This window comes from Seriola dumerili, unplaced genomic scaffold (assembly GCF_002260705.1).
Source record: "Seriola dumerili isolate Sdu_G_001 unplaced genomic scaffold, Sdu_1.0 BDQW01000052.1, whole genome shotgun sequence".
Classification (NCBI taxonomy): Eukaryota; Metazoa; Chordata; class Actinopteri; order Carangiformes; family Carangidae; genus Seriola; species Seriola dumerili.
The window spans coordinates 22,220,363-22,242,226 of NW_019174307.1; the positions used below are offsets into that span (position 1 = coordinate 22,220,363).

The 21,864-nt window shown below is 41.7% G+C and overlaps 1 protein-coding gene across 1 annotated transcript in view; it reads right to left on the bottom strand.

The window, feature by feature from the left end:
- The window catches only part of LOC111218180 (diacylglycerol kinase beta-like), a 98,418-nt gene that overhangs the window by 41,227 nt on the left and 35,327 nt on the right, over positions 1-21,864 (bottom strand). The window contains exons 10-21 of the mRNA XM_022740336.1: positions 21,767-21,841; positions 20,977-21,096; positions 20,235-20,352; positions 19,602-19,690; positions 18,475-18,591; positions 17,543-17,641; positions 15,604-15,714; positions 15,416-15,489; positions 12,222-12,296; positions 8,392-8,477; positions 7,189-7,278; positions 4,252-4,412 (exon numbers count right to left, since the gene is read on the bottom strand). Coding sequence (XP_022596057.1) covers positions 4,252-4,412; positions 7,189-7,278; positions 8,392-8,477; positions 12,222-12,296; positions 15,416-15,489; positions 15,604-15,714; positions 17,543-17,641; positions 18,475-18,591; positions 19,602-19,690; positions 20,235-20,352; positions 20,977-21,096; positions 21,767-21,841 — 1,215 coding nt within the window. The remainder of the gene's footprint in view (positions 1-4,251; positions 4,413-7,188; positions 7,279-8,391; positions 8,478-12,221; positions 12,297-15,415; positions 15,490-15,603; positions 15,715-17,542; positions 17,642-18,474; positions 18,592-19,601; positions 19,691-20,234; positions 20,353-20,976; positions 21,097-21,766; positions 21,842-21,864) is intronic.

Below are 21,864 nucleotides of genomic sequence, written 5' to 3' on the forward strand. Positions count from 1 at the left end.
ACACGAATGAAAAGTCCTTTGCAGAAAAACAAGAGATTTGAACTTCCATCACTATAGGACAAACTCCGTGTAAAGGAAGGAAGATGGTGTGACATGACTGAAAGCTCCAGAACAGCCTGTAAATGGACCTCATGTTAGCTGTGGTTGTGCAGCTCCTGCTTATTAGGCGAGAGACGCAGCTAGCGACTTATATGTCCATCAGAAGAGGCAGCGGATACTCTACACCCTCCTGGCTAAAGGCAAAGTCAGAGATTGTGGCACGAATTAGGAATCGGCCATTAACACCGGGAATCATTTTGCAGGACACACACACACACACACACAGTCATGTGCATTCAAGTGCATGCACATACATACACATTTACAACGTGTGCACCCGTCCACAGAAGCTCTTGCACCGAGACATGCGCTGCAGAGGGATCAGCTTCCTCACTGCAACATGAGGCGGCATCTTTAATGGCTGCTGACATGGTGTGATTTCCTTCTCTCAAATTCCTCTCACAAGATTCTTTCCAGGTTGCAGGTCAAGTGAAGGCGCTTTAGGAGCCGATACCGACCCGAGCGTGTACACAGATGGTTTAATCAGCTGTTGTTATTTGTGAATGAAAAGTTTTGTGTATTTAAGGAGGAATGCTTTTAAAGTATTTACATTATTTTGATATCTGTCCACGATTCAACTTCAGTGCTGACGTACACATTTAAAACAGGGCACGAAAAAAATCTGTTGTACCTCTATGGAGCAATAAAATGTGACAGTATAGATTTATATGAAGCCACGTGAAGCTGAAACAGGAGGCGGAGGCTTCACACATATTCTTATTGCTATCCTCTCTGCTGCCAGCCCCCACAGCGAGCCCACTGCTCAGAGCACCTTTACACAGCCAGTTGCTCCTGCCAATAGCACAAACCGCATCTCCTATAATGATGATAAAGCTTTAATTATGTTTAATACGATTTCCCAAATATAAAAATGTTTGCACTTACAATGTGCAAAGAGTAAAAACGTATTTTTTTGCCCCCCGAGGATTAATAAAGTCTTACATCATCTAAACTAAACACACAGATTGAAACAGAAATCACATGATGCACCCTCTGGTTTACAGCTCTGAGAGCCTTGGCCGAGCCAACCACATGCTCCACACCATGTCATCCACAATTAAGTCAGTGAGATAAAGGACAGATGACTGTGGAAGCTCTCAGATTCAGCCTGCCAGCCTCCCGTCTCCATAGCAACCAAACCCAGAGTAGCAAGGTCTTCGATGGGACGGCAGGAAATGCAAACCCTGTATGGTTAGTAAACCAGATTTTGAGGGTTACTAATGGCTACATCATTGGTGTGAGTCAGAGATTGGTTTGCTCAGGTGTCGTGTGCACACAGATCCTCGGCCATCTGTCACTGCGGCTCCTGGAGGCACGGCGATCTGTCGCTTTATTTACCGGCCGAGCCACGTTGGAGTGTTGTCAGAACCCGAGTGTGTGTGTGTGTGTCGCAGCTTCACACAGATAACCTTTACATTAACGATAAAGTTGGTGTTTATTTTCTCTTATTGCTAACAAGTCCCACGAAAAAGATTCGAAACTACCAATGTGTCCAACCTCCCTGCCCCGCCTGTTTCACTCAGCTCCACGTCTTTTCATTCCTACTGAAGATCCGTATGTTTAAAAATGTCCTTTTTTTTAAGTTGAGTGCTCTTTTTAGCCCCACATTAATTAGCATTTCGAGTGGTAGCGAGTTTTTATAGCAGCAGGAAAGTGCTCATGATAAACCGCTGTGCGCATGTTCATGGTAAAAATAAATAAATGAATAAATGGAGCAACAATGCAGCTCTATAGCAGAGACGTGTACGTCTTATCAGGCCTTGGCTACACAGAAAATACTTCAGTATTCCTTGATGCTTTTGGTCTTTTTATGAGATTTGTTGACAGTAAGAAATATATAGAAGAATATGGAATAAGTTCCATACATTTACGAGCATGAACACGGATAGTGATGATCTGTTTTGGGAGAAATGTTCAGATCCTTTTCTTTCAACTTCACCACAGAAACGTTTCTATTAAAATTAAATGTCTCATATTCATAATTTAGAAAGAGGTTTAAAAAGGTTCAAGCATCAAAATGTTTTTATTGTAAACAGCACTCCTTTGATGTTGTAGTATCCAGTATAAACAGGCAGGTAGATGTAATACTTAATGTAAATTTATTTATGTATTCTGGAGACTGATATATCTGATTATACAATGATGATACACAAACTATTGGATGTGAGAGAAGAAATAGACCAAATGTAGCAATAAGCCTCATTAAACCAAGACGGCCTGTTTAATACCATTGTCTGGCTCCATCTGACACACTGGCAGTGCCACTCGCCCCCTCCCCCCCTCTGTGTTTGAGAAGAAGGAGTCATTGTTTGGAGAAAGCCAAAAGTTGACTGAGTTTGTGCTGCATCTTTGGTTAAACAAACAGTTTGATGAGAATGTGCAAATACAAACCAGTGACATATAGATCAGTGTGTCTTTGGTGTTGTATGTCCACACAGACATATTATGCAGATACCAGCAGGGGTGCAGTTGTGTAACATCACCTTGCTTCATCATCTCCTGCCAAAAGCCTCTGCTAACGTCTACCTGCGCACATATGTCTTTAAACTTATGTCACGTCTGTTTATTTATAGTCGTATGTACTGTACATGTAATGAGCTTAATGATGCCTGAATGTTTAAGGAGAAAAAATGAAAACAGCAGATGGCTCCTGCTTTAGCTGGTATGATGATGACTCAGCTCAAAGTTTGGCACAACACCAAGGTTATCAGTCTGGTTTGCAATGCTACACTGAAACATACACTGTGCTTCTGATTACCAGTAAGGTATGATGGTGTTTATTTGCTGTGCAGAAAAAAAAAAGCAGGGTGCGAGCTATTTATAGGACGCCTGGAAAGACTGTGAGCTGACGACAGTGGAGTTCATTTAAATAAATATGACTTGTATTGTGCAGAGGTTAATGATAGTTGTAGCTTCAGATTCAATCTTGTGTGTCCGAACCACAGGTGTGGTAAAGTTTGGTAACTGTGTGAATCCCTCTGTAGCTGCCATTAAGAAATACTGAAGCAACACCTGTCACTGACTTACAGTGAGGACGCAGTCACTAAGTCTCCACTGAGATAACTTCACGAAGGCCTTGTTTGTCACCTCTGTACAAACGTCCCTGAGCCTTTATAACGGTATCTCCATCAGGACAAGATAAAAAAAAATAAATAAAAAAAAGGGTTGCTAAGCAACTGGAACCTGGCAACATGTTTCTTTCCTCCAATTAAAAGAAGAAACCTGCCCGAGAGGGAGCAGAAATTCACTGATGAATCTGCTAATTGCTCATGTCCACATAGACCAGATAATCTTTCTCCCCATGCTGTTACTGTAACAACTATGGCTCAATTAGACAATTAGGGGATTATGTCTGATACACATAACTATGAACCACAGTATTAAATGCCAAATAACCAAAATATCTAATGTTATATTGTATAGTTTATTTATTATATATTTTTCTAGTAAATTATTTAGTTTTACATTGATCATTGGTTCCAATTTACATTCAGACGTATTATTGTGACTGTTAACTCAGATTTATGGCTGCAGTACAGGTCACAAGCTCCGCCCCCTCCATGTGTGTCCAGGTTCTTCTGATCAGTTTGGTTTTAATTCGTTATTTGATGCTGTAAAATATGTGTAATGTAATGTAAAGTGTAATGTCATGATTGACAGCTGTGATTGACTTGTATTTGGTTTGAGCCGGTGTCTGGGCAGGACCTGGATACCACGACTCAGCTGATCACTACTGCGCTTATTTTATATACTCATTTGGATCCCTATTAGCCACTACAAAGGCAGCAACTTCTCTCCTGTACTGATTATTACAGTTGCTATTATTAAAAAATTAATCAGAAACTATTTGAACAGTTGATTAATTGTTTGAGTAATTTTCTAAGGTTGTTGATTTTTTTTTTTTATGTGACGATTTGATGCTGTTTTTGTTTGTCATGTGATCATAAACTGAAAATTTCTGTTGGTTGAATAAAAACAGCAATAAAATCAACATAAACCTGTTGGCAAATCAATGTTTTTTTAAATGTATGTAACAGTTGCAGATATGGTTTCAGAAAAATAATATTGTAAAAACATTTCCTAAGAAGTATCCACCATGGTCATGTGAGGTGTGTGTAACTGTATTGATCGTCTCTGTATCGGTTTCCTTACCACTCCGATAGAGAAGTAGTTGTTGACGATGCTGTAGGGGACGGGGTCTCCCTTCTCCTCCTTGTCATCGGGGACGATATCGATGTTCCAGCGGTCCAGCACCACCTCTGTGCTGTGCTCGATGTCCCGGAGGAACTTCAGCAAGCTGCCGCCTTCGTAACCTGCCGAGAAAAGACAGAGAGGTAAAAAAAAAAAAAAATACAACCTCAACCCCATCCAACACCTTTGGGATGAACTGAAACACCAACTAAAGCCAGGTCTTTTTGCCCAGCAACAGTGTCCAACCTCACTAATGCGCCGGATGAGAGCAGAAATCCTGCAGCCAAGATCCCACATCATTTCACAAGCCTTCAGAGAGAAGTGGAGACTCTTGAAGCAGGAAATTAATGTCCATGATTTTGGAATTGGATGGTCAATAATCACACGGGGCTATAATCTTCAGATCCAAGGTGTGTCCAGTTACTTTTGGCCAGCAGTGTACAAGCACAGAGATAACTTTAACTCTATTTAAATAGATAATCAGACCAATTCTGTAATCAATTCTAAACTATTATAGTGTATATTTATTGTGTGACATGGGTTTAAAGTTATGGAGTTAATTCAGGAATGAGGTGAGCAAAAGTGTGGTTTCTTTTTTCAAATGCAGATAACATACCTAACATACTTCTCTTAACCACTACATTAAACATGGATTCCTGCCGTTTCACACAGGCCCATCCCCCTCTCTCCACCTCTGAACCAGGAACCTGGCCCGGGCCTGACAGCACCACAGGGAGCCCTCTGGTTCAGGCTCCGCAGCTGACAGGCTGCTTCAGCCAGGCATCTTACTAACGATCGGAGGTGGAAGTATGTTCCAGGGGTGTCACGAGGGCACGAGGCATTAATGACTACCATCGCACTGGGAGCATCGTGTGTGAAATATGAGAGTGTTTGCATAAACACGCTTTCTGACGTACTGGTGCTCATAAGATATAACAGCAGTTTCACAGGGAACAATTTCCTTTTCATATAAAAACTCCATTTCATCCTGAATGACTGCACACACACACACACACACACACACACACACACACACACACACACACACACACACACACACACACACACACACACACAAAAGCTCTGTTCTTTTATTTGTTACACAACTATTTTTTAGAACTTTTCATGTGTACAACTGAATGAACACTATGAATGTCTCCCTAGAAAGTTTACGTGCAGTATTATCTCATATTTTAACTAAACTGCATCTCCCCTCTCTTTATGACGAACTACGTTTCACCTCGCCTTCCAGTGTGACCTGTGACAGGTAGTCTGTCAGACTGAACGTCACACACACACACACACACACACACACACACACACACACACACACACACACACACACACACACACACACACACACACACACACACACGTCACTTCTGTTCTGGTACAACCTGGCCCTCAGAGTCTACAGTCATGTTAGCAGAAATGTGAGGCTGTGCTTTGGCACAACAGCGCTCTGAGCTAAATGCTAATGTAGGTAAGTTAATATGAGGCTGATGGGAATGTTATTAGTTTTGCAGGTGTTGGCCATATTGAAAATTTGAGCCGATGATAGCACTAGATGAAAAGTCTGAGTCTGATTTATCCTGAACCACGTGTCACAGCAATCCATCAAATGGATATTGAGACATTTCACTCAAATCCATCTGCTAATCTCATGGTGGTTGTTAAGGAGAAGTCTGGGACCACCACAGTCTGTAGGATTCATCCTCCAGGGACCAAGAGTCTCTGTACAAAATACAGATTTTCTACATGCTAAGTGAAACATCAAGCTACAGTTAGAGCACTAAAGGAAAAGTCAGGGGACCGGCAAAGCCACAAGGTTCATCCTCTGAAGATCATGAGTGTCTGTACAAAATGTCATGACAATCTATCCAATGGTTGTTGAGATATTTCAGCCTGGACTAGACGATTATTTGGCAACTACTGTGATAACTGAATAATGCGTTTAATGATTTCTCCAGCGAAACTGAAAAACATTTGCTGGGTTCAGTTTTCTATAAGCCAAGACCTTAGTGTCATACATGATAGTAACATGAAGCTGTTTGGGGTTTGGGCTGCTGGTCGGAGAAAACAAGATATGACAGAAAGTGGGACATTGTGATGATTGGCAGGTTAATCAATAATGAAAACAATTGTTAGTTGCAGGCCTAGCCTGGACCGAAGTGGTGGATCAACTGATACTGTCATCCCTAAAGCCACAACACGAGCATGGCTAAAAATTGACTGTTGATCTCCACACGCAGATCTGCCTCGCTCGCTCGCTCGCTCGCTCTGCCAAAGTAAATATTCATCAAGCTAAATGGCTGCAGAGACTCAAGCTCCTTCACCTCAGTGTTTCTTTCTGGGAAAGATGATCTATTCAACAAAAGTCCCAAAGCCCCCCCCAGACCTGGCAGCTTATTGACAAAATATCATTCATAAGCCTGGTTAAGTGCTCTGCTGCTCCTCCAAGCAGCAACAATCAAGCAGTCATAACCAGCCGCTCTAATTACTGGCCCCAAGAACTGCAACAAATCAATGGCTGGCAGAGGATTTACAGCACAAGTGCTTTGCATATTAACAGTTTTTAATTTGACACATAAGAGCTCCCACATTCCTCTCCCCATCTTTCATTTCCTAAAAACGTGAGCTCACACACGCCTGCTCTTTGTATCCTACTATGCTTCTGAGACCCGTCCTTTAAGCACTGAAACAAACACTGACAGTGTTTAGGCTGATGTGAAGACGACACACTTTATATTTGTTCTGTCTTTGATGAGCTGAGTAGAGCCTTTGCAGATAATCTGGAATATTTTATCTTTTCCCTGGCAAACAAGAGGAAAACTAAAATCTGGACACGGACACACACACACATGGACACACACACATATGACTGACTGAGTGCCTCACCTCCTCCCCAGCGTAAGCAGCGTGCCAGGTCGTTCCCTGTGCCCAGAGGGAGGATGGCCACTGGAGGGTGCCTGGCAAAGCTTGCTTTATCTGTGAGACAAACAGGTCCATCTTATGTTTGGTTGGTTGAACAGACCTTCACACAACTGTTTTCAGAGGATGAATTAAATGAAAACTCTCATTTTATTCAGCTAATTCATCTGCCTGTTATAATGAACTTGTACTCATCAAGTTAACTACTAAGATCTGGCAACAGAGTGACATTACTGCAACTTAGTCAGACGGGGCAGGAAACACGAGCACAAAGGTTGTGAAATTTAGTCAGATTGTCTAAACCCTTTTATTTAGAGTAAAAAAGTTGTCAGTAATAATTCCTCATTGCACATGAGAACCATGTGGGACTATGATAATAGCAAGAGCGGTAGGTCAGAGCATCTAATCCTGTATATCCACAGTAAACTGTTTGTAAACTGATGTTTACATTAGATACATCTTTTGTGTCTGTTTTCATTTCTCTAAAAGTGAAACCTGCACACTGACTCCATGCCAAGAAAAATATTTCAAAAAACGTTTCAATGCCGTTTGTATTTTCAAGAAATATCAATATACAAAATATCAAAAAACTTATAAACTTAAAATTTTGTACAAAAAATATTGTATATAACTCAATAAAGTCACTTCAGAAAATCTGCACACTACCGCATTACATTTTACTTTTATCTCACAAACTGTGTGAGATATTCGAGGATATGAGGAGTTAACACAAAACAGTGTCTTAAATTTAAGTGACAAAATATGTTTTGTTTCATATTCCTGATTCATCCTTCTTAGTGTCAGACTGGGATTGAAACGTTGGGGTCAGTGTAAAGGTGTTTTTCATTTCAGTGATGCTGCTTTTCAACAGCACCTATAGGTGATGTGTGTATAATTACACCTCATTCTAATTCAATCAATTGCACTGGCAAATACGTTTGGCTAACCCGGGGGTTTGTTTACAACCTGTCTGATCTGCTGACTGTTCATATTTGTTGCCCTGACAGACACAGTGTTCCCAGATCTGACTACTTACAGTACAGTGTTATCACAACAGAAAAAAATGTTCAGGGTTATAAAATACAACATCAAAGTTGTAATAAACTGGAGTGACCCTTTAAAAACAAGTGTTTGATGTGTTAAACATAAGGCACAATAGAATCAGTGTACCTATACAGTCGAGGATCCAGCCCACAGTGCCGTCACCTCCACAAGCAAGCACCCGGAAATCAGGGACATCGTGGAAAAAGTTGAGCCTAAGAGAAAAAGAAGATCCAGTGGATTTAACCAACATGTGCAGAAATAAGTGTTTTCACAAATGTGTCTCAACGTGACACTCATGATGGTTCAGGCAGCGATTTTCTAAGCTCTGAACGATTTAATGCACTGAGGGGCAGAGAGACATAGAGAAAGATAGAGGAGGAGGGAGAGCGAGGGTTTAATCAGTGTGTGCCCTCTCCAGCTGCGTTCACTCCGCTCCTTTCCCCAGAAACCACAGTCACAGAGCGGCCACAGAGTGCGTGCCCTTCAAAGGGACTTTTAATGTGTGTTGGGACAAAGGTGTCGACAGTAGCTTTCATCTGTCTCCGTCATGAGACAGCTGCATACAGGGCACCGACCCCTTTCACACTGCCCACCTGGTCCTGCACAGTAACAGCCAGGAGACCCTCCGAACCATGACTACATTTAAAATGAAGGGAACGTGGCTCACGGAGCGAAGAGTTATGAAGTGTTGTAGCTAGCTGGACAATCTGAATAATGGTAAGATGATAAGCTCAGTTTTAATTAATTCATTCATCTGTTATATGTTAAATACATGTAAAACTCATGTAAAAAAGATTTTTCATGACTCATTTTAAACTCACAGGTGGTAGTAGGTAGTAGAGTGATATCATCGGAGGTGTGTGTTTGGAAATCAGCTGGTAGAAACTTTGTTTACATTTCCAAAAAATGTGGCGGAGGTCTTATTTCTTCATTTCTCTCTCGTCTTCTTCTTCCTGATCTAATAAAGTGGGTGAGGGAGGTGTAGGTGGAGGCCAGCAGTCCTCCACAACTCCATAACGCACTGCGAGGATTTGATTAGGAATGAAGGATTTGATTAAAATCCTACTTCTGACAATACGTCATGTCTCTCACTCAGAAGATGCTCCAACTTCCATTAAAGATTAAGCCCCCCCCCCCCACACACACACACAGATGTATGATCTTTTAAAGTCAGTGAAATGGAAGTTAGAGCGTCTTTATCCATCTTAAATATATACATATACATACATATATAGGACTGCTGGCCTCCACTTACACCTCCCTCACCTGCTTTATTAGATCAGGAAGATGAATGAGAAATGAATACATTAGACTGTTTAAACTTTATATAGTCAACAAATCCCATGAAAAGACCAAAAACCATAAATCTCCATTGTTTGTCTACAAACTCATAAAAGCATGTCAGTGAGGTTTGACAAGGAGACATGTTCCTTCAGTACAACAAACATGTGCACTGTGGTTTTTATTTTGTAAATACTCCTGTCAGAACCAAATCTGCAACTAAGAATATTTCCCAACAAATGCACTATTTATTTAGTGCAGATTAATGTTGTCGCAGGAAATTATCAAGCCCTTTTTTTTTGTGTGTCCCATCTTCAATGAGTTGTATCTTCAGCAGGAACCAGTGACCTGTGGGTTGAGTCCTGCAGAACCCTTGGCCACATTCAGACGGAGTGCGACCGTCAAATATGTTGTTGTGAAACAAGCATGTTTATTGTGAAGGGGATATTCCTGGTCCTTCCTTTGTGATCATTGCGGCGAATGATAAAATACTTGCCACCTTGATAGTTAAGAGTTTTAAAAACTTGTACTGTGCTGTGAGTTATTACTGACGGATCTATTATCGAACTGCACTTCCTGGACTTCCTTTCATGACCCACTGGGACTTGAAACAACAATAAAAATCTTCTAAGTGTAAACGGTCTGAACCGTTTTTGCTCTTATGTTCTCAGTGGTCGACTCAAATAAAAGTAGGTGGATTATTTCTGGACCAGGTCAGATGATGTGGAGGCCACGAGGCAGACAGCCCTCTCTAACGGCCACACACACAAACTACAAACTGGCCGTGGGGACATTTTCACAACATGGAGCTGAGTATCACATCCAACCAAAACCCGTCTGCGTTGGCATAAAATTTTTAATTAAGACGCCTAATCCTGACTGTTTGTGGCCATGTGTTATGTATGACAAGCTGAGGAGAGACATGTGCATCAACAAAGAGCCAAAGGCAGGTTTGTATTAATGGACTGAAACAATGACTGGTGGTAGAGAGAGCAAGCGAGCGAGCAAGCGAGCGAGAAAGCGAGCGAGCTGCGCTCCCTAAACAAATTTCTCAGAGTAGAGCTGCCTCTCACCTCAAAGCCTGCTGAGCCTGTTGCTAGGGAGCCCATGGTAACAGTTGTGGAGAGTTCAACTGAGAGCAGGTTAACCCTCTACGTGACACATCCAGCCCCATGTGTTTATTTGTGTGCATGTGTTTATATTCACTTGTGCGTACTGTCGAGCCTCTCTCAGCAGCACCAGCACCGCTCTCCCACAGCTCGGCAATAACAGCATTACATCACCTCATTTTAGATATGAAAGAGCCCCTGCACCACCCAGACTGGTGTTACTGGAATAACAGACCATGTGCACTTGAAACAACAAACAACGGAGTTGAGCACAACAAAGGAGCTTCTTCATTAATAATCACATCATTACTGAAAGTCCCAATCACAACATAATGCTCTCAGGAAGGCTGAAACATCACATTGTCCTAGTAGTGACTTGGGGGAAGCTTATTCAGCCAACAGGTAAACATGGATTCTTCACTTCACTGACGAAAAACTTAGTTGTTTCACTCAGTTGTGTTGCAGCTAAGCTGTAGCTTCTGAGGATTTTACCAAAGCTAAATGTCCAAAAAAAAAAAAGGGCTGAGTCTCACATCACAAGTACTGACATCTCTCCCAGAGTAAGAGTCTTTGTGCTTGACGCCGCATGTATCATCTACAGCATTCTCCCCTAAGACCTGAGTGCGTCATTGGGTCGTTTTTCCTACAATGGGCTCTCGAGGGCAGCAGCTCTGTTTGCCGTGACTGAGAGAGAGAGAGAGAGAGAGAGAGAGAGAGAGAGAGACGAGGGAGGGGGGAGAGTCACACAAATAGAAGTGAAAGGATGGTGGAGGGAGAGATTCACCTTCAAGGTAAAGCATTTACAGCGCTTGTGCTGCGTAGGGCGTTTTTGTTCCGTGAATGGACACAAAGCGCAACAGCATTAATTTTAAAGTACAAGCTGTGCTCAGCTCTGACGCATGTGAGTGTGTTTGTTTGTGTGTGTGTGTGTGTGTGTGTTTGTCAAGAGGTCAAATGCACACCACGGCAGTAATGCAGTGGTCCCATTCTCCTTCGCCAACCTCCACAGCGGTTAGTCTGACATGAAGTAAAGAGGTGGTTTAACAGAACACCTCCCTGACTGAACAATAACCAACTATAAAGCCTTCCTGCTTTTTATTCATCAGCTTAAAGTCACTGTAAAATAAATCAGCAGCACCTCTGCTTTTCATCTATTAATAAATGACAGCTTTATTTCTTTGAGTCTGGCTCTTTATATCAACTCTTTATCCACTGATAGATAAAGTTTGCAGACTTTTTCAAAACGCTCTAACAGGCTGAAAAGACCCCAAAGTTTTCTAAAGCCCTAACAAGACATGATAAATATTTCATCAGGACATGAAACAACTCTCACCTGAAGAAATAAATCCTGTCGAGAGGAGCCTTACAGTTGATATATTGATATCTGTTTCATATCTTTTAAGTTAAAACATAAGTAAATTTGGGTCTTTCACCATGTTCTGAAGGACAGAAAACAAAAGTATGTCCTCCTTATACTAGCATGAACAACCCATATGATAAACAGTGTCCTCTATCCATTCGCTAACATAAAGAAAGTCAGTGATAGGATGAATGCAGCAGACTTACCCGACCATTGGCCCCCCTCGGTCCAAACTGTACACCTGCCTGGGGTTTAGTAGGTACCTGAACTTCCTCAGTACCCTGGAAGAAGAGAGGGGGAGGAAATAGAGTGACAGATGTAATATGCTAATTCTCTTCTAAACTCTTGAGGCTCTTACATACTACATACCACTCTTCCTGGGGTTCTATGATATAAATAGCAAATAGAAGGGCACTCATAGAGCACAGACCTCCACCAAGGCCAATGTCAAACAACATAGACCAGACCTCCGAGAGAAAAAAAAAAAATTCTAATTCATAGTAAATGATCTGGTTCTGCACCAAAATTGAATCCACCAAGTTCAGTGCAAATCAGTTCAGTACTTTTTGAGGAATGCTGGTGACAAATAAACAAACCAACAAACAAACGAACGTGGCGAAAGTAAAAATTAGAAAGGAGAAAATGCAGCTCAAAAATGAAAGATTTGGCCGCAGTGGGGGCTGTGTTTTTAAATTAGAAAATGTTATGCTTTTTCTCTGATTGGCTGCTTTGTGTCACAGTTTATTCAGTCATTCATTCACTCTCCGCCTGCTCTGCCATCAGTCACCAAATGTCAAGTCATTTCAGACCTTGCCGCTCCCACCTGACCTGCAGTAACCTCAGCCCTGGAAGCCGTTCCAGTCACCTGTTGCCTGTTCCCTCATTAGCTCCCTGGTATATATACCATCCACTTCCACTTGTACTCTGCCAGATCGTCTATTGTGCCATCTCAGCCTCTTTTCGTGTTTACCTGTCTTTGCCTGCCAGTTTTTGACCTCCTGCGTGTTTTTGGACTTTGCCTTTTGCCTGTTCCCTTTCTGTCTTTTTGCCTGCTGCTCCTTACCTGCTCTTCCCTCTACTACCCTTAAATAAAGGTGAACATTTTGGACTTTTCACCTGTGTCTCGGAGTCGTCCTGTGCGTGTCTGAGTTGTGGCAGGTTTGTAGATGCGGTTCATAGCGACAGTAACATTATGAAACACAGAAAATGAAAAACCTTCCTATGAATGTTCCCAAATTTCTGACACAGTCAGAGTTGCAGGCTGTCTTTGGCCGTCAAAGCTACAAATTGGCCGTGATCAGAACCACCATTTTGGATAACAACCAAAGAATCACCACATTTCTCTGACAACTGCAGAATATAACAGTGTACAGCAAAGAAACTCTGCAAGGATGACTTGATGGAATCGATCTTTATATAAGTTTACAGAGAAACAAAACACACATATGTCAGGTTCATTTTTCTATAATAATCAATCTTATGGAAAGGTGCTGCCAGTGTGAGCATCATCTCACTCAAAGCATGTGAAATAGCTCCTGCACAACCTCAACACACATCTTAAATAATCAAGTCTAAAGTGATGCTGCAGTTTCTGCCTGAATTGAACAGAATTGATCTTTTCAGAGTTTAGAAGAAGAAGAAGAAGAAGAAGAAGAAGAAGAAGAAGAAGAAGAAGAAGAAGAAGAAGAAGAAGAGACTAGATATGAAAGAGAGAAAGAAGTGGAGAGTTTTAGTTTGCCTGCTCTTCACTCCTCCATCTATGATATTTTTGCTCTCTCAAACTGTCAGTGTGTTAGCGAGCTGTGTGTCGACACGGCAGTTTCCTGTAGCCTTGTGAGAGTTACATAAAACGCTCATTGAAGCCTGCACAATCATCTTCATGAACGTCTCACGCAGGTAATTTTATTAATTCCTGAAGGGTTTCTAATATCTGACAGGAGACCAGCCGGTTTATTTAGGCTGCTGGAATGCATTTATATAACCGAGCGAATAGATGGCTAAGCTTTGTGAATTAGAAACGTATGATACAGAAAGGGACATGGGGTATTGATATGTAATTAACAATAATAGAGAAGCTTATACAGCTTCTGATAAGTTCATCAATTAAACCATACAAACAAAATAAAAGGTTTCAATTTTCATGCTGATAAAAATAGCAAAACAATAGTTTCTGGTTTCCTGTTCAAAAATGTTTTTTGTGTTTATTAATAGAAGATAATTTCCTTTCTAATGGTAATTAAGACCATGTTGCTATGGTAATGTTTCAGGCTGAGGCAGAGCAACAGGGTGTGATTGGTCTCTGTTGTGAGGGAGGTGGGGAGAAATGCAACAATGAATACATGACATTTATTTGCCACTAGCAAAAACCTCTTCATCAATAAATGACAGTGTTCAGAGTGACAGCAGGGAGGTGAAGAGACTGAGGTGCCCTCTGTGACAGAAATCAGTTGCTGTCATTTCCTGATAACATCCCTAAAGATCTCTAATAAGACCTCTAATAATAGTGTGATTCAATCACACTATATCTGTTACCACTGGTTACCACTACGTCCAAATGCTGTAAGTGATTCTGTGGTTTGCTTCCTCAGAACATCCACCACAGGAAGATGCTGCACTTGATATATAAATTATCTTTACAGCGCACAGTCTAAATGTCTTGTTTCCTGTTGGTGACCCAGGAAATTATTCAGTTAATGAAAAGTGAAGGAGAAAGTGGGAAATGGGGAAAAAGAAAGAGCTGCTAACAGAGTCCTCCAAAAATCACAAAAAAGAAAACATGAATGAATCAGAGGTGAATCTGGAGTGTTTTTAACGAGGATCATTCCACACAGAATTAAATTTAAACAGAAACATTTTAGATTAAAAGGGAAAGTGATAAATAAACTACTATTATATTACACTATCCCATCTATGATTAAATGTTAAAAGGCAAATTGATGCTAAAATAAACAAAATGCCAATTTTTAAATTCACAGTAAAATTCAATCTCCTAAAATGGAAAAGACAAGCTTCTAAGAAACTGCTAAAACTAAAAGGTTAAATGCAAAAGCTTAAACTGATATGTTCAATGGAAAAGGAAAACAAAAACATAAAAGAAAGTAATAAAGGGAAAAAAAACTATTAGGACATAGTTATCTTTTTTTTTTGTTTTCGTTCTGTAATACATTTAAAAGAAAAATGTTTGAAAAAAAATGAGTTTTTGAATGATTGATTTCTTTTTTATGAATTCTTTTAACTAATCAACCCAAAAACCGACTAATAAACACAACTTCAAGACTTAAAAAACTATAAAAAACTTTAAAATTATGAGCTTTACAGATCCTTAACCTATAACCCGATCAGGCTTTAGAGTGTAAATATTGGAGCAGACCATGTGACCACAGCAGAAGGCCCAACTTACCGCTCCCCCTGCCTCCCTCCACTCTTGGGATTGACCAGGACCAGGAGCGGATGCGTACCTGGGAGCGGGGTGATCTACAGACACGGAGGGAGAAACAGAATCAGGCATCTGCTAACCAGCTTTGAGTGATCACTTCAACGACCTACAGGATGAAGGATGAATCGTTGCTGGGTGACAGACTGGCGTACCTGAAGTGCTTGTCCGTCCCCAGGGGAGAATTTGAAAGTCTGATTGGTGTCGTCAGGGCTGGTGCTGGGCGGAGACTCCCCCTCACCACGCTTCACCACGGACTGACGGTCCTGTGAAAGGAGGAACACTGATGGAACGGCGATCCCGTGTGCACAAAAATATTCCCTTTATAAATAAAAATTAGCTTCAAATGTTCTGCAGGCGCTTGTAAAAATGGATGGTATGCCCTCTGTGAATATGGACACCAATCAACTTGTATGTATTTGTGGCAGAAACTGAGACGTCATATCACAAAAATAGAATCATCAGCGAGTGTGAAATCAAGACAGGTGTTTGGTTGTCATAGGTCTGGTATGAGATGTTGGAGGAAAGCTTGTCATGAATGCAGGCAGCTCAGTCATCAATCCATCCACTCTCCACTGCTTATTCACGTTATGTTGGCAACAGGATAAGAAAGATAATCCAAACGCTTATCAATGTTTGTGAGCTCCTCAGGTGTTCCCAGGTGGCATCTGTGATCCCTCTAGTGTGTTCTCTGTCTTCCTCACGGTCCCCTCTCATTGGGACTCTCCGGGTTCACCTCCACAGGGAGCTCTCCGGGAGCCATTAACTTTTAAACAGGCCGTCCCACCTGCAGGGCACGTCAGCCCTGGTAGCACTACTTAAGGTGTGTTTTGGTCTGAACCGAACTTCATCTTCACACAACACTGACAAATTATAAGTTGTTTGAAAGCTCCAAATCTCCTGATTCTCTCCAGGCAAAGCAATGCAGGATCCTCATGTGACTGCAACAGCTGTTTACACAGAACTGGTTCAGAACAAGGATCTGAAGTTCACTGAACTCACTGTGCTGTTCATGAAAGCAGTTTTGAGACCTTTTGCTTTGTGACACAGAGCATTATCCTGCCGGAAGTGGCCACTAGAAGATGGTGAACTGTGGCTGTAAAGGGATGAACATGGTCGGCAACAATACGCAGATAGACTGTGGCATTCAGACCATGATTGATGGTGCCAAGAAAACATTCCCCACACCATCACACCACCACCGCCAACCACCAGCCTTCACTGTTCACACAAGGCAGGTTGGCTCCATGGATTCATGCCAGACTCTGACCCTACCATCTGCTGCCTCAGCAGAATTTACAGTCTTCATCTGTCCAGTGTTGACGGGCCTGTGTCCACTGCAGCCTCAGGTTTCTGTTCTTGGCTGACAGGAAGTGGAACCTGACGTGGTCCTCTGCTGTTGTCGCCCATGCTCCTCAAGGTTGAACCTGTTGTTCGTTCTGATGCTTTTCTGCTCACCACAGTTGTAAACAGTGGTTATCTGAGTTAGCGTAGCCTTTCTGTCAGCTCCGCCCAGTCTGTCCAATCTCCTCTGATCTCTCTCATCGACACGGTGTTTCCTCCACAGAGCTGCTGCTCACTGGGTGGTTTTTTTGTTTTTGGCTCCAGTCTGAGTAAAAACCCTTTAAGACTGTTGTGTGTGAAAATCCAGGAACTCAGCAGTTTCCGAAAAACTCAATCCAGCCCGTTTGACACCAACAATCATGCCACAATCAAAATCACTGAGATCACATTCTGATGTTTGATGTTTAACTGAAGCTCCTGACATGTAGCTGCAGGATTTTATTCACACTGGCAACTAACTGTCAGATGTTTCTACGAATATTTTTGATCCTTGTCATGACACACTGTGAATTCAACTGGCCACAGTCACTGTTCTGTCAACAAGGAACCTATGAACCTTTCTTCAAGTAACCGGCTAAGCCAACAGTGACAAACACAGTTGTGAGTGGGGTCTATTGTACGAGCACAACAGTCGACTCATCCAGTTTGAAAATTAGATTTTTTTAACTGAATGATTTCTTCTGCAGAACAAAGTCTCTATTGTGCATGTGTGTAGTCTTGTACATGGACAGCAGAGTGAAGCGTTCTCACCAGGACAACGGGGCAGATGTACGAGGGCAGCAGAGTGTGGTCCCTCAAGGCTCCCCCGTCGCACTCTGGCTTCACATTAGACGCACACTTATTATGGAGCTACAGGGGAGAGGAGAAGCAGAAACATAAGAACTGTGGGCGTGATCCATCTGTGAGACCGAGTATATCAAATGTGACCAGTACGAAAACGCTTTTTACACTTTCTAGTTTGTTCTCCTGACAGGACGATATCGACTGATTGACAGGCCATAGAGGATCAATCTCAAAGTTATCTGTGTGTATTTCTCTGCAGATTTATTTATAAACGCTGAGACGAGGACAAGCGCTTCATGAACTTGAGCGTCCTGACGGCAGGATCGCTGCTGAGCAAACTCCAAGTCAGTGGTGACATCTAGTGGATGTGAAACGCAATGTCAAGTAAAATGTGTGAAGGTGTGTGAGTGTATGTATTAGTGGCATTATGGGGACATAAAGTTGTTAGCACTGTGGGGAGTCGGTAAAAAGGGCTGATCCCTGTATAGAAAAACCATTTAATTTAGGAACAAGGTTCGGTTAACATGCAGCCTGATCAGAAAATGATCAGAAAGTTGAATCAACACCTCTTCAGACAGTTTCAACACAAGCTGAACATTAAAACCTTCATGTGGGAGGATTTATGGTGGGACTGTCTGGTGTGTAGCCACCTGCATCTAATAAACTAATAAAAGTCAGTGTAATGTCCCGATGTCCCAGTCAGAGTCAGACTTTACAATGGCCATATATCATTGTATTTACCTTCATAAACAGCAGAAATAATAATCCTCCTGTAAAATGAATCTGTGTGACCACAACACTTTTCTATTGGTCAACACAGGCAGTCTGGAAATGGCCGCTGCAGATAAAAGTGTTACCTGGTAAGAGTTCACCTGTGTCTACATAAGGCAGCAACTCACAGTGATCTGACACCAGACACAGTGCAGGCCCGTGAGGCCCTGGTAACACTTGATGCTTCTGTGACAGCGGTCGCACTTGGTCGGAGAGTTACCCTCCATCCACACATGCTGCATAGCCTGGAGGGCGAGAGGGCGAGAGGGCGAGAGAGAGAGAGAGAAGGAGAGACGAGAGAAAGAAGAGAGAGAGAGAGAGAGAGAGAGAGAGATGTTCAGTGGTATTTTGTATTCGGCAGCTACATTTCCTGAATGATGTAAACATCATGCAGGTTTTAGGACATAAATTATCCACAATACATTCAAGCACTAAAAAGTGCAATACTGGTTTAAACTGAAATTGAACGTTACTGAAACAAAGGGAACTACGATGAGTAAAACCTCGGCTTCCAAAACACTGTTTATCTTTAAGAAAGAATCGCTTAATGGAGCAAGAAATAACCGCAACAGCTGAGACACTTGATTACTTTGCCAGATAAAAAGCTAAATATTCCTTTTTTGACTTCAAGTTTTTTGCTAGAACTTTGTTGCACACAACGCATAGATGATCAGTTTTCTGACACGCTTGCTGTGATCTACATCTACACAGGCTTTAGTGCTCCTGCTTTAGTGCTCCCTTTTTTTTACAATTAATTGTTTGGGTCTAAAAAATACATAAAATTAAATTAGAGACAAATGCAGGTTCAAAAAGCCAAATGTTAAACTGCATGTTTTCCCAATAAATAAATAAATAAACAATGAATAAATAAAAAGTTGATTATTGACGGGAGTGGGTTTTTGCCAGAGGCCCGACAGTGAGTTCTGGTCACGACCCAGAGCTGAATGAAAGAACAAAGCTCTACAGATTGTAATCAGCATGTGACCTCAGCCAGAGAAATCATCCTCAACTGCCTGATCACGTCACCACTAAAATACAGAGGACAGTAACCAGATAAGAAACCCTGCATGACCTCACAGACCATCCCATGATCCTCCTTGCTCTGTTACACAGGACAGAGAGCCAGTGGGAGTCTGCTCAACAGACTGGTCAGTGTTGGAGTCTCATTACCCTGTAGCTCCGGTCCATATCAGCATCACCAGTCTATGTTAGCATGTGCAGAATGAAGCCTCTCGCGCGTGGTGTCTGTACTTACGTTGGTGTGTCTACGTGACTTGGCGTAGGTGCTGATGCAGGCAGCGATGTCTTTGGACACACAGCGTTCATGCACTGTGTACTTGCATACTGGAGGAAAACAACAGTACAGTACACATCACAAACCAGCTTCAACAACGGCTGACATACTCCTCACCTTTTGTGCTTAACGCCATTAAACTCGCCTCTCGTCTTAATAAGTGCAAGTGAAAACACAGTTTGCTGGGAATCTAATAAAAAGTTCACCACATTAAAGATCATTTCAGACAATAAGTGAGTACTTGAATTCAACAGTGACAATAACATCAACCTCCAGAGCTGCTCTCTGGTACAATTCAATCAGTAATGAAATTACATATAATGGGATTGTTAATGTTTTTAATGATGACTGGGAGGACTTTTAAGTGAAAAAAAAAAAACCCACTGACTCAGAGGCACTCAGCCTCACAAACAACTTAAATTTGAGTCAGATGCAGGGAGTAGAAGACAATCAGATAACGATGGAGGGGCAGACAAAGAGATAATGACAGAGATGGAGAGGAGAGGAAGTCAGAGGCGGAGAGTAATGGACACGAGCAGATGTAAACAGACGGAGAAAAGGCAGACAGACCAACAGGCGGCCACAGAGACTCACTGGAGCAGCAGAGGCCCTGCTTGCGAACTCCGAGCAGCATGGTGTGGCAGTAGTTACAGTAGGCTGGTTTGTTGAAGTGCTTCAGACGCCAAACATGCTGCCCGTCCTCCTGTACATTCTGGGAAGAGGCAACAACAGATGGATGATGCATGGAAACTTTTTTTTTTTACCATTTTATTACCACTTAGCAGCAACTGACGTAACACTGTTGCAACAGTAAATATTTCTGCCATTAAGTAACAAGAAAAAACAGAAAATCCAAAAATATTTCTGAGGTAATTTAATGTCACTAATATATAATTTGTTCTCCTGAAACCTCTGATGTGTTTATTTTCTATGTTTATGGGATCTTTTCCAAACATATTTAATATTCAAGTTTAAAACAGACATCAGATGTTTTTAAACACATTATTAGCATCAGAAAAAAAGAAAAAAATCTAGTATCACTTGAGTTCTGATGGCATGGAAATATCCTAATGTTCTAAATTTCCAGAGGTAACACTTCAGATCTCAACGTGAGAAACAGCCAGCATGATTACACCAGCGAAGAAGAGAGTGTCACCTTCCAAACTTCCATTATCTCAGATTCAACCAAAAATACACTGAAAACATCTGAGGAACAATTCAGGCAGTGCTGCCAACTGAGAGCTGACCTCTGGGAAATGTAGTGTAAAAACACCAGAACAAAAGCTCCTTTGTACTAAAGAAAAAACAAATCAAAACACCAGTTTCTAATCTGTACCGTATCCATGCCCAGCAGGACCAGTAAAGGGATGGTGGTGAGGCCTCCTCTGATCCACTCCTCCAGCGTGACTGTCCCGTCCCGGTCGTAGTCGATCTCCTCCATCATCTCCTTCAGTATCTAAAGACACAGAGATAAAAGTCAAATGCCCAGACTCTGCCTGAGCTACACACTGCAGACTGCAGCAGGACTCTGACGTTATTAATCATTCTGTTAAATAATGTTCCACCAACAAAAAGACATGATCCCGGCACTACTACAGGAACTGCAGACGGAAATGAGCTTTTAGCTGTTTATATTGCTGGTGCAATAAATGTACTGTGCATTGTCCCTGTTAAATAAACATGCACATTTCATAATTAGCTTTAACACTGTTAGAGTTAATGATACACTCCACCCAGGATTTGGTTCCCTTCGCAAGATATAATGGCTTGAAACAGTGAATGAAAATTAAATAAGACAGAATGAAATTCTTTATTCTTTCCTACATAAGCATAAAACACACAAACATTTTTTTTAGATTTTCGTTGTAATTTTGTTGCAAAAAGCAAAATAGTTGACTAACAAGTTTGTTCTAAGTTGATTTGTATAAAAAGAATCTGCCAGATGAGTAAATGTAAAGGTAGGCGTTGGTCTTTGAATCAACTTGCTGTTTCAAACTGTGTCGAGTCATTTTGTTGTTCATTTTGTTAAGTGTCACTCAAGGTTTCAGGTGTGTGTGTGTGTGTGTGTGTGTGTGTGTCTTTCTGTTGTGTGTCAGACTTTATTGCAGTCGAGTGTGTTTGCTCACCGGCCTCAGTTCTGTTGAGTCCCACTCCAGGTACTCTGCTACATGCACCATCTGATTGATGATGCGATCTAGCTCCTATGAAAAGAGAGACACAGCAG